Consider the following 12,837-nt stretch of genomic DNA (forward strand, 5'->3'; position numbering starts at 1 on the left):
ACAGTTCAAAATTAGGAACAGCCAAAGATTTATCTTCAATCTGCTAAATAATCCCAAGCTGATTGAGGAAATTTCTGAACAGAATGAGGGGTATTTAAATCTGTAGTGCTCAAACAAGACAACTGATGACCCAGTGCCAAAGACAACTTAAATAAAGGTTGATACTCAGTGACTGGTAATCATTAAGAGACATTTATTTGCAATTAATATAGACTTTATACTTTATCTGATACTGTTTGCTAACCAGGAGGATACATTATACATACACTAGTCATGCAGCTTCATATACATTTGTTCAGATTCTTTAATTTACCAGTTCATTCTATTATAGTAGAAACTAGCGAATGACACTCTATATTTTCTAGATGACTAATTCTTTACTTGTAATTTGCATCAAGCTGCTTTTGGATAGAATTAGAATTCGATTAAAAATGCAGAAACACAGCATTTAAAACTCGTTTTTGTTAAATAAAACCAGTAAATATACTGGGCAGAGGAATGTTTATCCAAATATCTTTTGTATTTAAAACATACTTATTTATTAAAAAGGAAGTATTAACTGTAGTTAGTAAATTGAACAGGTTGTTTCTGGTCACCATGTCCTGTAGGTTTAGAGTTAGTATATCTCAGCAACTCACACCTAGCTTTTATACATAGATTGAAAGAAGAAAATAAGCTTTCCTTCTTTTTCCATTCAGAATTAGTTTTTAAGCTCTGAATGATCTAGTTATTGAACTGAGTTGCACTGAAAAAAACCGAAATGAAGAAGATACTCTTTGTACCTTCAGAAAAGACTACAGATGTCAGATGCTGGTTTCTTATTGCTTCAATAAGCTCTGGTTCCATGGGGCTTGCCAGTCGACCCGTGCAAAGCGGCTAGTATTCGCTTTGGATTTGGATTCAGCTGATTCGGGGGACAGCGATTCGATTCAGTGATTTGAATCACTGTCCCGAATCGATTCGGCCAAATATGATTCGGAGATTTGGCTGCTGCTGAATCTCTGAATCACACAGGCCCCATCCCCTGCCCACTCTCCCAGCCCCGGCAGTGGCTTCCCTGCTCACTCCAGCTCCTGGCTCCTTGGAAAAAAAAGCCTCAAGACACCTGGTGCTGATGGGCGGGGGAGCAATCCCATATTCCCCCCACTGCCCCTGACTGCATGGGGGGCTCTACCGTAAGTCCCCCTTCCCCCTCCCTACCCCAGCTCCCCCCATGGCTGCCCTGCCCGCCCCAGCTCCGGCCCTTTAAGGAAAAGAAAACTCCATACCCCTGGGCTCACTGATTCCTGCCTGGTGGGGGACAATCCCTACTGCCCCGCAGCAAGTGGGGGCTCCACATGAGCCCCCCAAAGCCCCAAGGTCACTGCAGGAGCTGGTGAGTCCTGGGTATTTTTCATTTTTTTTTCTTAGAGGGCTGGAGCTGGGGCAGGCAGGGCAGCCATAGGGGGGGCTGGGGGAGTGGGCAGGGAGTCAGAGGGCTCCTGCAGAGCCCCCCATGCAGCATGGGGCAGTGGGGAGCAGGAGGGGTCACCCCCCCACCAGGCAGCACCAAGTGAGTGAGGCTTTTTTTTAAAGCACCAGGAGTTGGGACTGGGCCGGGCCTGGGGGAACAGGCAGGGGATGGGGCCTGGCAGGGGTTGGGTCCCCCCCATGGTCCCCTCCCCCCTCCTTCAGCCCCCTGCCCCCTACTTATCAGCTCTGGGTCTGGCTCCAGCTCCCTGCTGCAGAGAGTAGGGACTGCCTGAATCATCGAAGCTCTCCAAATCTTTTCTGAAGATCTGGAGAGCTTCGAATTGATTCAGACCTTTTAACTGGTCCTTGATTCAATTTGTATTTGGAGATTCAGCCACTGAATCAGGCTGAATCTCCTCTGAACCAAATCAGCACCTGAAGCTTTGCACAGCCCTACTTACCAGTGTTTTCCAAGTTCAGTGGTTTGATTTTCCTTAAATTTTCAGAAGTAAACATATACTGTTTGAGTATTTTTATTTAAATTATTTTTTAAAACTATAGTAAATATAAGCCCAGTAGATTGAAAATAAATTTAGAATTCTGACAAAGAGGTTTAATTTTATAAAGAAAAAGGTGGGCAGGGAAGTGATTCTGTCTTGCTATTTTAAGAAGTCAATTTTGTCTGCAGGTTTGGGCCACCCGTTGTGCAATTCTTAAATTGAATAGCTGCCTTGGGTGCACATGAAAAAAATGAAAATATCCAGGTCAATTCTTTAGGTTTTACTGCTGAGGAAAAAAAACTTCCCAGCCCCAAACCAAAGATCCAGAGCTGAACTCCTCTAAAATTCTGGGGGATCTGGACCCTTGCTTTTGGTTCAGAGCTGCCTTGTATTCTGCAGGAAAGATTTCCTCCTGTTTAGATGACAGGCACTGAGCTGGAAAAATGTGTTGCTTCAATGCACCATCTAAAAAGCATTTTTCTTTTCACCAAGTATGTAATTTTATAGCAGACTTCAAATGACCAATACCCACCACAACTTTCAAAACACGAATCCACAATGCATTTTTAATAGGAAAGCATTAGCCGCAAGCTACTCAGTGTTACTGTAAACAGATTTTGCTTTTTGAATAATTCTTGTAATACTTAACATGGACTGAGCTTATTATGGCTTTTCCACAGACAAGCAATAATTGCTATAGCTCTGGGCACAGCTTCCTGGATGGCTGCATTAATTTGATTGACTCAAGATCAACGATGACTTCTAAATAAGATTAAATTGCATACTTTCTCTGCCCACGTGTTGCCTGAGATTACATCCAGCAATATCTCAAAGGGAAGCAATTAGGTGACCACAGATTTAATAAATCCTAATTATTTTGTTTGCACAAACAATAAAGCCAAAATCATTTCTGCAGCAAGGAAGCGTAATTACTCCGAACAGTGAAGAATATAAATCAAACAGAGCTACCTAGACCCATAAATAACTAGCTTTTGATTTCCTATTTATGCTAAGAATACTTGTGGAATATAGTCAGCAGGGAGCCAGCTTTTGAAGAAAACATTTATCTTCTATTACTATTTAGCATGTGCTCTATGATGTGCCAAATTATGCTAGGTGCGCTGCAGAAATGCCTATCGATAAATTCCCACATCGCTGCCTCCTGAGAAAACTCCAGATACTTGATGCAATTCTCTGAAAAGTTTGGGGTTTTTTTTGTTAATCAACAAGATGTAACTTTTACAGAGCTCATCATCCCATACAGCTCACCTAGGAAACATGTCTCTTTAGCAGCATGACTTCTGTGGGCAGGGAGAATGGAAATGGGAGTAAATGGGGAGCAGCTTAATCATTCAAATGGAAGAGGCTGTAACTTAGCCAGTATTCACCCACGCAGACAGAAAATGGAACGGGGAGGAAGAATATGGTCTGAGACTGAAAGTACCTGGGTCTCGCTCCAGTCCCTGTCAGTGATCTGCTGATACTGCTAAAAATTAAGTATATGAAAGATAAGAAACCAGAGGCTTCACTTCATAAAAGAGAGAGCAGTTCAGCACCTGGATTCCTGCCTCTTCTGCTGATTCTCCATGACAAGAGAGTTGACAAACTACTCAAGGGAAGCAGAGGACCAGCACATGGCCCAGGCACTGCTCCTATTCCCCAAAAGGCTTCCACTGAACTCCTACTGCCTCCATACTCATGGGAGTGAATTCGCAAGTAAGGAAGTGATGTGCCCAGCTATTGCAGATGCTTGTAGTGTAAATGGACTCACAACGCTAGTCATCCATCCAAGGACTTTTCATTTGCTTAAGTTCTGAAGGGAAGTTTCCAACACAGGATGCATACATTTAAAAAATCCCTAATTCTATTCCTTGCAACACCTAAGCTCAGTCTATCTGAATTAAAAAAACAAACCCTATAAATTGAAAACTCTAACTTGCATGTTCATATTTAGGCAGTTTGTTTATGTTTTACCTTTCTCTCTGGTCGGGTAGTGCTGTGACTAGACTACTTAATGTCATACTCTATGTCCCATAAACCAGGTCCTATGCTATAATGTGTGGATGATTAAATAACAATAAAAATTGTCTGAATTAAATATCATTACATAAACACACATATGCAAGCACACACACATGCACCCTTCTTCTTAGTGGATGAGATTCCACTTTCAGTTTTAATCTGAGAGAATTACACTGAGGTCAGTGAAATCACATTGGTTTAAATCAGGGTAAATGATGGAAATGTTTTATTTATTAGCTTTTGTTAATTATTAGGGACCCAAAGTCACTTGCCAATGTTTTTGTAGGTAACAGACTTGGAGTATTTGGGTTTTAAGGTATTTGTTTCTCTCCTTTTGCACTGGGTAACTATTCAGAAGTCAAAGAAGGGTTTTGGAGCGCACAGTGGGGATGATTTGCCTTTTATAACTCTCGCTAGCAATTTTTCTCATCTGTCTATATTTATGTAGGTCTTCTCGGAACTTACCAATGCATCTCAACCTTCCTCAGAGGAGAAGAGAGAGACTGAGTACCAGTCAACATTAGGAGAAGTGCTGATTTCAGGGATGGAATCTCAGTACTCAATGGAAACGCAAGAGAGCTTTATGCTTTTTCTGCTACAGGCAACTCTAATCAAGATAAATCCTTGGTAAATTCTTTGAATTCTCCCTGTAGTGTCATTTTGAAGGGAAAGCAGTTTCACTTGACTTTACAGCAGGGGTGCTCAACCACTGGCCCATGGGCCAAATGCAACCTGTGGAGCCTTGGCATCTGTTCTGCTGGGCTACCCATGAGTTGGGAAATTTGGCAGCAGGGGCGCAGTGGCAATGAACGCTGCCACCCAATCCCCACTGTCAAATTGCCAAAACCCATGCAGCAAGTTAGAGCTGGGCCATGCTCCCTTCCCCCTAGCCCAGCCCTTGTGTGGCTGGGTTGGGGCTGGCCCATACCCCCTTCTCTTTGCAGGGATAGGCCATACCCCTTCCCCGTGGGGCTGGGTCAGAGCCAGGCCATGCCTCCTTTTCTCCACAGAGTTGGCTTGGGGCCAAGCCGTGCCCCCTCCCCCTGCATGGTGGATAGGGGCTGGGTCATGTCCTCTCCCTACTGTGGGCAAGGGCCATGCCCCCTTCTCTTGCATGGCTGGGCTGCCCCACACCCCTCTCCTCATGGCCAGATTGGCAGGAGAAGGTCTCTCCATGCTCCCCAGGCACAAGGTCAGGACAATCAGGATGGAGCAGGCATCCATCCTGGCCTGAGGATGGAGCAGACACTGCCCATCCAGCCTGCCAGACAAAAAGGTTGAGCATCACTGCTCTACACCAAGAATTAAACCACTGTATTATTTTCTTAGGCTGATTGGGCAATTGGGAAAGGAATTCCAGGGACTTGGATATACAGCTAACGACACCCAAGGCAGGTCTACATCACCACTAGGGCGTGCTGCAGAGAAACAGCGTGTCCACTCCATGTGCACTAGATCCTGAAGTGTAGTCATGGTAGGGCAGTGCTGGGTCAATAAGTACGCCGAAGACAGAAAACTTATTTTCTGTCCTCCTAAGAGCTTGTCAAAGACGGCTACATTACATCTGTGAATTATGTGTGTGGAGTGGGAATGCCATGATTCACTGCAGTACTTCCTTAAGCGCCTGACATTAAGCTACACATGCAACAAGGAATCAGCTTGGGGGTTGTCAGAAAGGCTGAAGATTGGCCAGAAGTTGAGAAGTTAACAGTGTAACACTGTGTCCCCTGGGGAAATACAGCATTCCTCCATCTTTTGAACATCTGAGGAATATCTAGGCTGTATTGGGAAGCCTTGCCCAAGAGGAAGAATTCTGGACTTGTGAAGTAACCCAAAGTGCCAGATCTGGCTCATGGACTGGCCCTGCACCATGAATCCAGCCTGTGAGCTAGAAGGTTGAGCACCACTGGGACAGGGTAATGTGGTAATATACTCACACAATTAATTCATTCATTCCCCTTTGCATTGCTGTAACAGTGTGCTTAGGATGCCTCTTACTTTAAGAGGAAGAAAGGATATTGAGAAATATCCAGGCAGCAATCAGGGGAGTCACCTGATCAGCAAGGGACTTGGCTTAGGGTGTATAAAATTCCAGGTCCTAAGCTGGGCAGGCAGTCTGGCCCTGGAGAATGATGTGAGAAGAGCTCCTGAACAGGCTCGAGAGAGAGACTCCTGATGGAAACCAAGAATGCCTGAGGGTAATACAGCCTTTGGGCTAGGTTAACAGCAGTGGTTTAGGGTGGGAGTAAGGGGAGGTAGATGCCCCAGAAATTGGTAGTTAGGGAGTACTATTGGCAGGAGAAAGTCTCAACAGTCCCAGAAGCAGGGCCAGAGGCCTAGCAGGACAGGGAAGGAACTAGAGAGCCCAGGACCCAGAGAGAAGCAGGGAAGGGGCTAGAGCGCCCAGGGCCCAGGGAAGGGCTGAAAAGGACGGGGCTAGAGATTCTAGTACCCAGAGTGGGGCAAAGAAGGGGCTGGAGAGTTCAGCCCAAGGAGGGGCTGAGATGGATGGAGCTAGAGAGCCCAGGGCCTAAGGAGGAGCTGAGAGAGTGATGTGGGACTGAGGCTGACGGCCCATTAGATTGATTGAGAATAGGGCCGAAGGCCCACAGAACTGACTGATGATAACTGATTGACTGGTAACATATGTGAGGCATTGCATGACTAAAAGGGGAAATGAGGAGGCCATGAAATTGCCCTTAAGGCACTGAGCAGGTAGACTATGGCTCCTAAGTGGATGAGATGTCGCTCAGGAATCCCTGGGGAAGCCTCCCAGTTCTAAATAAATGTTAACATCAAGGCATGGCAGGGGAGCAGAAGGGGAGAGGGCTTAAAAGTCAGGATGAAATGGGCTGAGTAGCCAACTGGGGGCAACACAGCCACCACTGGGGCTAGCCTATGTTACAGTTGCATAAATAAAGCTTCATTCTGTACCTTCCAATAACTGAGGAGATATAAAATAAATGGGAAGAAGCAGCCAACATTATTTATAATGAGCACTGGTAGAGATAAAGATTCATGATCATTGACTTTAATGGAAGTAGGTTCAAGCCCCAAGAGAAGAAATTCTCCTTAAACATACCAACTTCTGATTAATGTTTTCTTTTCTGTAAGCCTGTGCCTTGTTGTAATCCCTTTTCTTTGTTATTTTGACTTTTTCCATTACTGGTTCCAAAGAAATTTCTTCACAGAATGCTGTGCAGGATCAGGCCTTATTTTGATAATGTTAAGCAAATAACCTTAATTTATCTAAAATCCTACACCAGAATGGAGATATACTGGATGATTGCAACTAAAAGTTTCAAGACCACCCAAATAAGCTAGGAGCTGAAGTCCCATTTTCAAAGGTAGCTTAAGAGATTTTGGAGACTTAGTCCCATTGGCTTTCAGTAAGACTTGGATTTTAGGTGTGCAAGTTCCTCTTGAACTAAGACTCTCAAATCACTTAGGTACTTAAAAAAATTTCCCCATGTCTAACGGGTGCTGGACATCTAGCTCCTATACTTCTGTGATTGTAGGGTAAACACACCTTCAAATCTCTTACGAAATATGAACTTTATTTCTACCTAGAAGTTTTACAGTCTTTTCTCCTGTGCCTGGAGAAGGGTGCTTGTGTCCAAAAGGTTGCAAATAAATATATTTTTTTGCAAGAATCTAGTTGGTCTAATAAAAGATATCACCTCTACCATGAGTTCTGATTCCTTGAGAGCAAGAGGAATTTATGGGTGGCTATACACACACTCCAACATGTCAGCAGATTTGATTAATCAAGTTTTATCCATGTTCTAAGTAGAACGCTCTAGCATTGCTGCAGTATCATGTGTATAATCCCCTGTGGGTTTAAAAACAGCCACCAGAGAGCTTTAGTTAAAGTGTTCCCTGGCCATTTTTAAACATGCAGGGGCTTAATATAGATGATGCTGTGGCGTTTTAATTAGAGTGGCTCTCTAGGAACCACTCTAATTAAAATATCCCCACCCATAAGCATGTGCATAGGCACTCTATCTTCCTAAAAAAGACAAGTTACTTTTTGAACTGGTAGAAGATCAACTTCATTATTAAGGTATTTTACAGGCATTTTTCCTCATGCATTGTTTTAAATGTTTTCATGAACCTTAAAAGCAATCTGATGTAAAAGTAATTACCTGTGAAACTTCTGATATAACATTTTTAGATTAATGATAGGAAAACATTGTACCTTTCTGAATCCATCTGGTTCTTCCAAAGATACAGGAGTCTGCTGAAAAAAAAAAAAGAATAAACTTGAGATCCCACTGGAGCCTATAACGGAATATTCATTTCACAGGGGAATGTTTCTTTAAATTTTCTGGTCATCTGGACAGACTGAAACAGCAGGTGATTTCTGTTTAATGAGCTTTTTAACACACATCAGAAATAAAGCCCAAATGGATTTGGTTTCCTGACAATGTGCGTCAGATGCAATGCCTCCTCAGAAATAGCTTTGATTTTACTGACACCTATTGACTAAAGGTATGTTTACACAACCTACTTGGACAAAATCAGCCCACATTACAACTCTGTTTTTATTAGTATCTCTATAGTATTATCTGATTAACAGAGCCCATGCTCCATCTCTGCAAATCAAAGGGTTTGTTATCTAAAAAAGCTTTTCAGTTTAAAACTGACTCTTGTCAGCTTTTTAGAGGTAAGAATAAAGATTTTGTTCTACACATTAAGGTAAAGATTTTCTAAAATATCAAAGGATTTAGGTGCCCTGATATTTAATGATGAAGTTAAGACCCCTTAAAGAATTGTCTGAAGAAAGTGCCAAATACTAACGTTCCGAAAACTATATTTCCTTAAGGTATCTTAGAGTTGCCTGACCAAAATCACTTGTCAGTTTAGAAAATCTACATAAATGTATCTTAAACTAAGTGAAAATATATCATCCTTTAAACTCTATAATGGATAAACTCTACGTTCTGTAGAATGCTCTTATATGTAACATTTTTATATAAAGGTATTTTTTGGTTCTTTCATGAAAATCCATTATGACTGATATCCTAAAATATCACCTTTTTACCCAAATCCAACTTTGGGGTCTCCCACTGCAAAGTACCCACCTTCCCCCTGTCCTCAGTCAGATAGAACCCCACCAAGGAAGGAAGGAATATTACAAATATTATACATTTTATAAATACCCCATTATAAAGGAAGTGCAGGAGACTGGTTTCTTTTAGAGTTACTTTCTGCAGCAGACAAGTCAGCTCTTGGCTATAATGATAGCTCTGACTTGCACCATAGCGCAGGAGAGTTGTACCAAATGGAATCTGTGTGGATATAATCTTGTTTCGGTAGCTGTGTATGGAATATTCTGGGTACAGAGCAACAGGCTGCTGAGGAAGGCAAGGAAGCCTCGGAGTTGAATTTCCTCATGTGAACAAGGTAGAGTTGCATACACATGCACACACTCACCAGCTATAGGCATATTTGAGATATTTTGACTCTTGGGCCAAAACTTTACTTAGGCAACTGACATACGTTGCTCATCTGTTGTGTATGCACATGCATTTCAGCAGTTCTTCTACACCTCAAGTTAATGGGAAGCTTGTGTATTTAGCTGGATTGAGACCAGACCTCTCAGCACCCTGCAGTTACTTATGGAAATCATGGAAAAGGTTTACAATGTATTTAATGTTATGAATTTTGGTGCCCAGACACTTACTAATGAATCAAGGCTTTCTTTGAGCTTAGACTTGTAGAGCATCCATTGGTAGCGCAGGTCCTCCAGGTCTTCAGAGCTCCCGGCAACTGGATGAAGATGAAGAAGATCTTCAAAAAGATGCTGACCTTCAGGAACACGAGACTGAAGCTCCTGCAGGGAAAGAAAAGTTAATCAACAACCCTGCATTCAAATGAATCGTTGCCTTACTCATCCCAGAGACTTATTCATGTAGAAGCACACTAGCATTACATTAATCTGTTATGAACACTGGGTTTATAGTTATCATTTTATTTAAATTTTGCTCTCAAACATCCATCTAGGATAGACTGCTCATCTGCAAGGTCTCTCTAGAGCAGGACTTTTATTCATTAGCTAGATTTACTACTGCTATGGTTTCATCATTGAGGGATTTGACCGTATTTATCTGAAGTTAGAGCACTGAAGATAAATAATTAAATCATATTTTAGCTACAATATTATGATTAATATCTCTGCCATAAAACACTACTTGTAACACTGGGAAGTGTCACCTGCCACTTGACAAAGTTGTGGCTTTTATAGACTTTCCTTCCAGGAGTTTAATATCTGTCATAAATGCCAGGGCTCTGTTCCTCCCTCCCACAGGTTTTACAGTAATTGGGGTGGGGATGAGGAGAGGGGAAGGAAAGAGGGGAGGTGGGACTGTAAATACCCTAAATGAGCCTTCCCAATCTTTTAAAACATGAAATCAACTGTCCTGCTGCACCTTCAGCCTAATTTCCGCACACACCGCAAACTCATGTCTGAAAACAAACCTCCAGCTTCCTGTATTTTGCTTTAACTTCATCAACAGAAGAGGATTTTGTAGCGAGATTTTTGGTTAGCTTGGCATTTTCTACTTCTAACCACTGCTCAAAGTCCTTCATGAGTTTAAGATGGTTGCTATTCTTTCCTGCTTTGCTCATCTTCTCCTGGGTACAGAGCAGAAAACAACAAAATAAATGTGTAAAAGAAGTGCATATTTTTACTGCTGCCCTCTGTCACTAAGACTATGATCATGCTTCTGTTAAAGTTAATTGAATTCCCATTGGTTTCAATAGTACATTATCAGGGCCTGAGTCTGGTGTCTCCTTTCTCCTCTCTTCTAGGACAATTCTGCAAGATGTAATTACTTCCCGTTAGATGCTGTGTGCCTTCAACTTTCACCACAGTAAGTCTCACAGGCTTGCAGTTAAGACATTTTAGGGCCTACCCATGGATTCCGTGTGCAGACAAAATCCCTATGATTTCAGTTGAACTGATTCGTGCGTAAGAACAGAAGGACAGGAAAAGGAACCGAAGGAGGCATCCATCCAGCAGGCTTCCGCTGAAACATCACGAGGAGGAAGGGGGAGGGCCTGGCTCCTCAGTCTGGGTAAGCTAGCATCATTAGTTGCCTATTAGAGTTGCCAACTCTGTTTGAATATATTCCTGGTTTCATCACATGATGTAATGACATTAATGACTTTACATCAGGAAGGTAGATGCACATAATTACATTTTAAAAACCCGCTGGACTACTGTATAAATCAGATTCAACATTTAATATTTATTTTAATGAATGCCCTATCGTTTATTTCTTGGGTGACTCTCAGTAGTCTCCTGGTGATTTGTATCTAATTCCTGGAGACGCCAGGGGCATCCTGGAGGGTTGGCAACCCTGCTGCCTATACATGTGCTCATTCATCAGGGCAGACTCGATTTATCAAGTCTGCTCCATGATCTAAACAGAATGCTCCAGTGTCACCTCACTGTCATGTGTATTAAGCCTCCATGCATTTTAAACTGGCTGCGGGGGTGCTTTAACTAAACCTCGTCAGATGACCTGTCATTTTAAAACACGTGGGGGCTTAATACACGTGGCGGTGACCTATTTTAATTAGAGTGGCTGTCTGGGAACTGCTCTAATTAAAAAACACCCCCCTCCACCCCGAGCATGTAGCATTATGCTTATTTACACTGTTTTCTTTTAAAACACTGTCAAGGCTAAACAGCAAGTATTACAGCAGTGGAATACAAGAGTATCTATTATAACACATCTAAAGCAGGGCACTGGAGCTCAGTTTAGGGACTTCCACTGACACATATGGGAGTCATACAGCAATACCTATGCACCAGCCACATTTTGAAAAATGAACATGTCAGACAGACTCCTAAACCCGCTAGCAGGATTCTGGTCTCAATCAGCTAAGGGCAAGCTGGATTTTGTAGAACATCAGACATTTGATATTAAATACAGCCAGTGCAAATCTTTTTGTATGAAGTTGCTGTGGAAACTGATTCAAAGTCTCTCTCTCACCTGCTTGTACTTGGGATCTACATCAAATGAATGGAAGCCAAATGTAGGCATTGGCTGCATGATGGTTATTTTCTTCCCTGTATCAACCGCTGTTCTTTTTGGTTGCAGCTTTTGGAGAAGGCTTGAAAATACAAATGTGAGAAGTCAATGCAATGACACCTGACGACTGATAGACAGAAAAGCTGCTGAAAGATGACAGTTAGTACATGAATAATGGGCTTTAATACAACTGCTTGTCTTTTGATCTACCCTCTTTGCATCCTCTACAGTGCTTCAAGCCACTGTTGCTCCCCTGGGAGCAAGGTAAGCTTGAGACACAAGCCTGAATTTCTTTTGAGTCTTCACCTTGCCAGTGACATGCCTGGTGCCTACAGTTCCAAGAGGCTCTTTTGGTAGCTAAGGATCCCCAGAGCATCAGCAGCAGCCCTCATAACAGAAATGCTGTTGCACACTATATGAGTTGTTAATGGATATTTATGTGTATATACATATCTGTGCATGCTGTATTAAAAGTTCAGTAGCAACTAGCAGGGATGCTAAAACTGAAGATAACATAGCTGAGGTTGATATAAAAATATTGGCACAGAAAGGATATTAGCTCTATTCAATGCTAGAAGTCTTCAGAGCATTCAGGTATACATCCACTGGTGGCTCCTTGCATATCTACTTAGAAGGGGGCAGGACAGTTTTTAGTTAAGGTACAGCAATGGGAGTCAGCTAAATGCTGTTACCTTCCCCCCTATCACTTCCTTCCTGTTTAACAGTGGGCCAGGCTCATAAAAACTGTCAACTTGGAATTGCAGCTAAAGCTCATTTCAGGTACTATTCCTGCATCTGGATTCACCTATTTGACTTTGTGG

At 42.5% G+C, this 12,837-nt stretch overlaps 1 protein-coding gene across 5 annotated transcripts in view; it reads right to left on the reverse strand.

Moving 5' to 3' along the window:
* The window catches only part of SYNE3 (spectrin repeat containing nuclear envelope family member 3), a 115,500-nt gene that overhangs the window by 23,584 nt on the left and 79,079 nt on the right, over positions 1 to 12,837 (reverse strand). For 4 of the 5 annotated variants that reach the window (XM_090033958.1, XM_090033959.1, XM_090033956.1 and 1 more), the window contains 4 exons: positions 11,978 to 12,098; positions 10,455 to 10,610; positions 9,661 to 9,810; positions 8,173 to 8,214 (listed from right to left, as the gene is read on the reverse strand). In XM_090033958.1, coding sequence (XP_089890084.1) covers positions 8,173 to 8,214; positions 9,661 to 9,810; positions 10,455 to 10,610; positions 11,978 to 12,098 — 469 coding nt within the window. The remainder of the gene's footprint in view (positions 1 to 8,172; positions 8,215 to 9,660; positions 9,811 to 10,454; positions 10,611 to 11,977; positions 12,099 to 12,837) is intronic. The other variant, XM_090033957.1, reaches the window with a different exon arrangement.

The sequence above is a fragment of the Crocodylus siamensis genome, chromosome 2 (genome assembly GCF_052110815.1).
Source record: "Crocodylus siamensis isolate JL-2025a chromosome 2, ASM5211081v1, whole genome shotgun sequence".
In the NCBI taxonomy this organism is placed as follows: domain Eukaryota; kingdom Metazoa; phylum Chordata; order Crocodylia; family Crocodylidae; genus Crocodylus; species Crocodylus siamensis.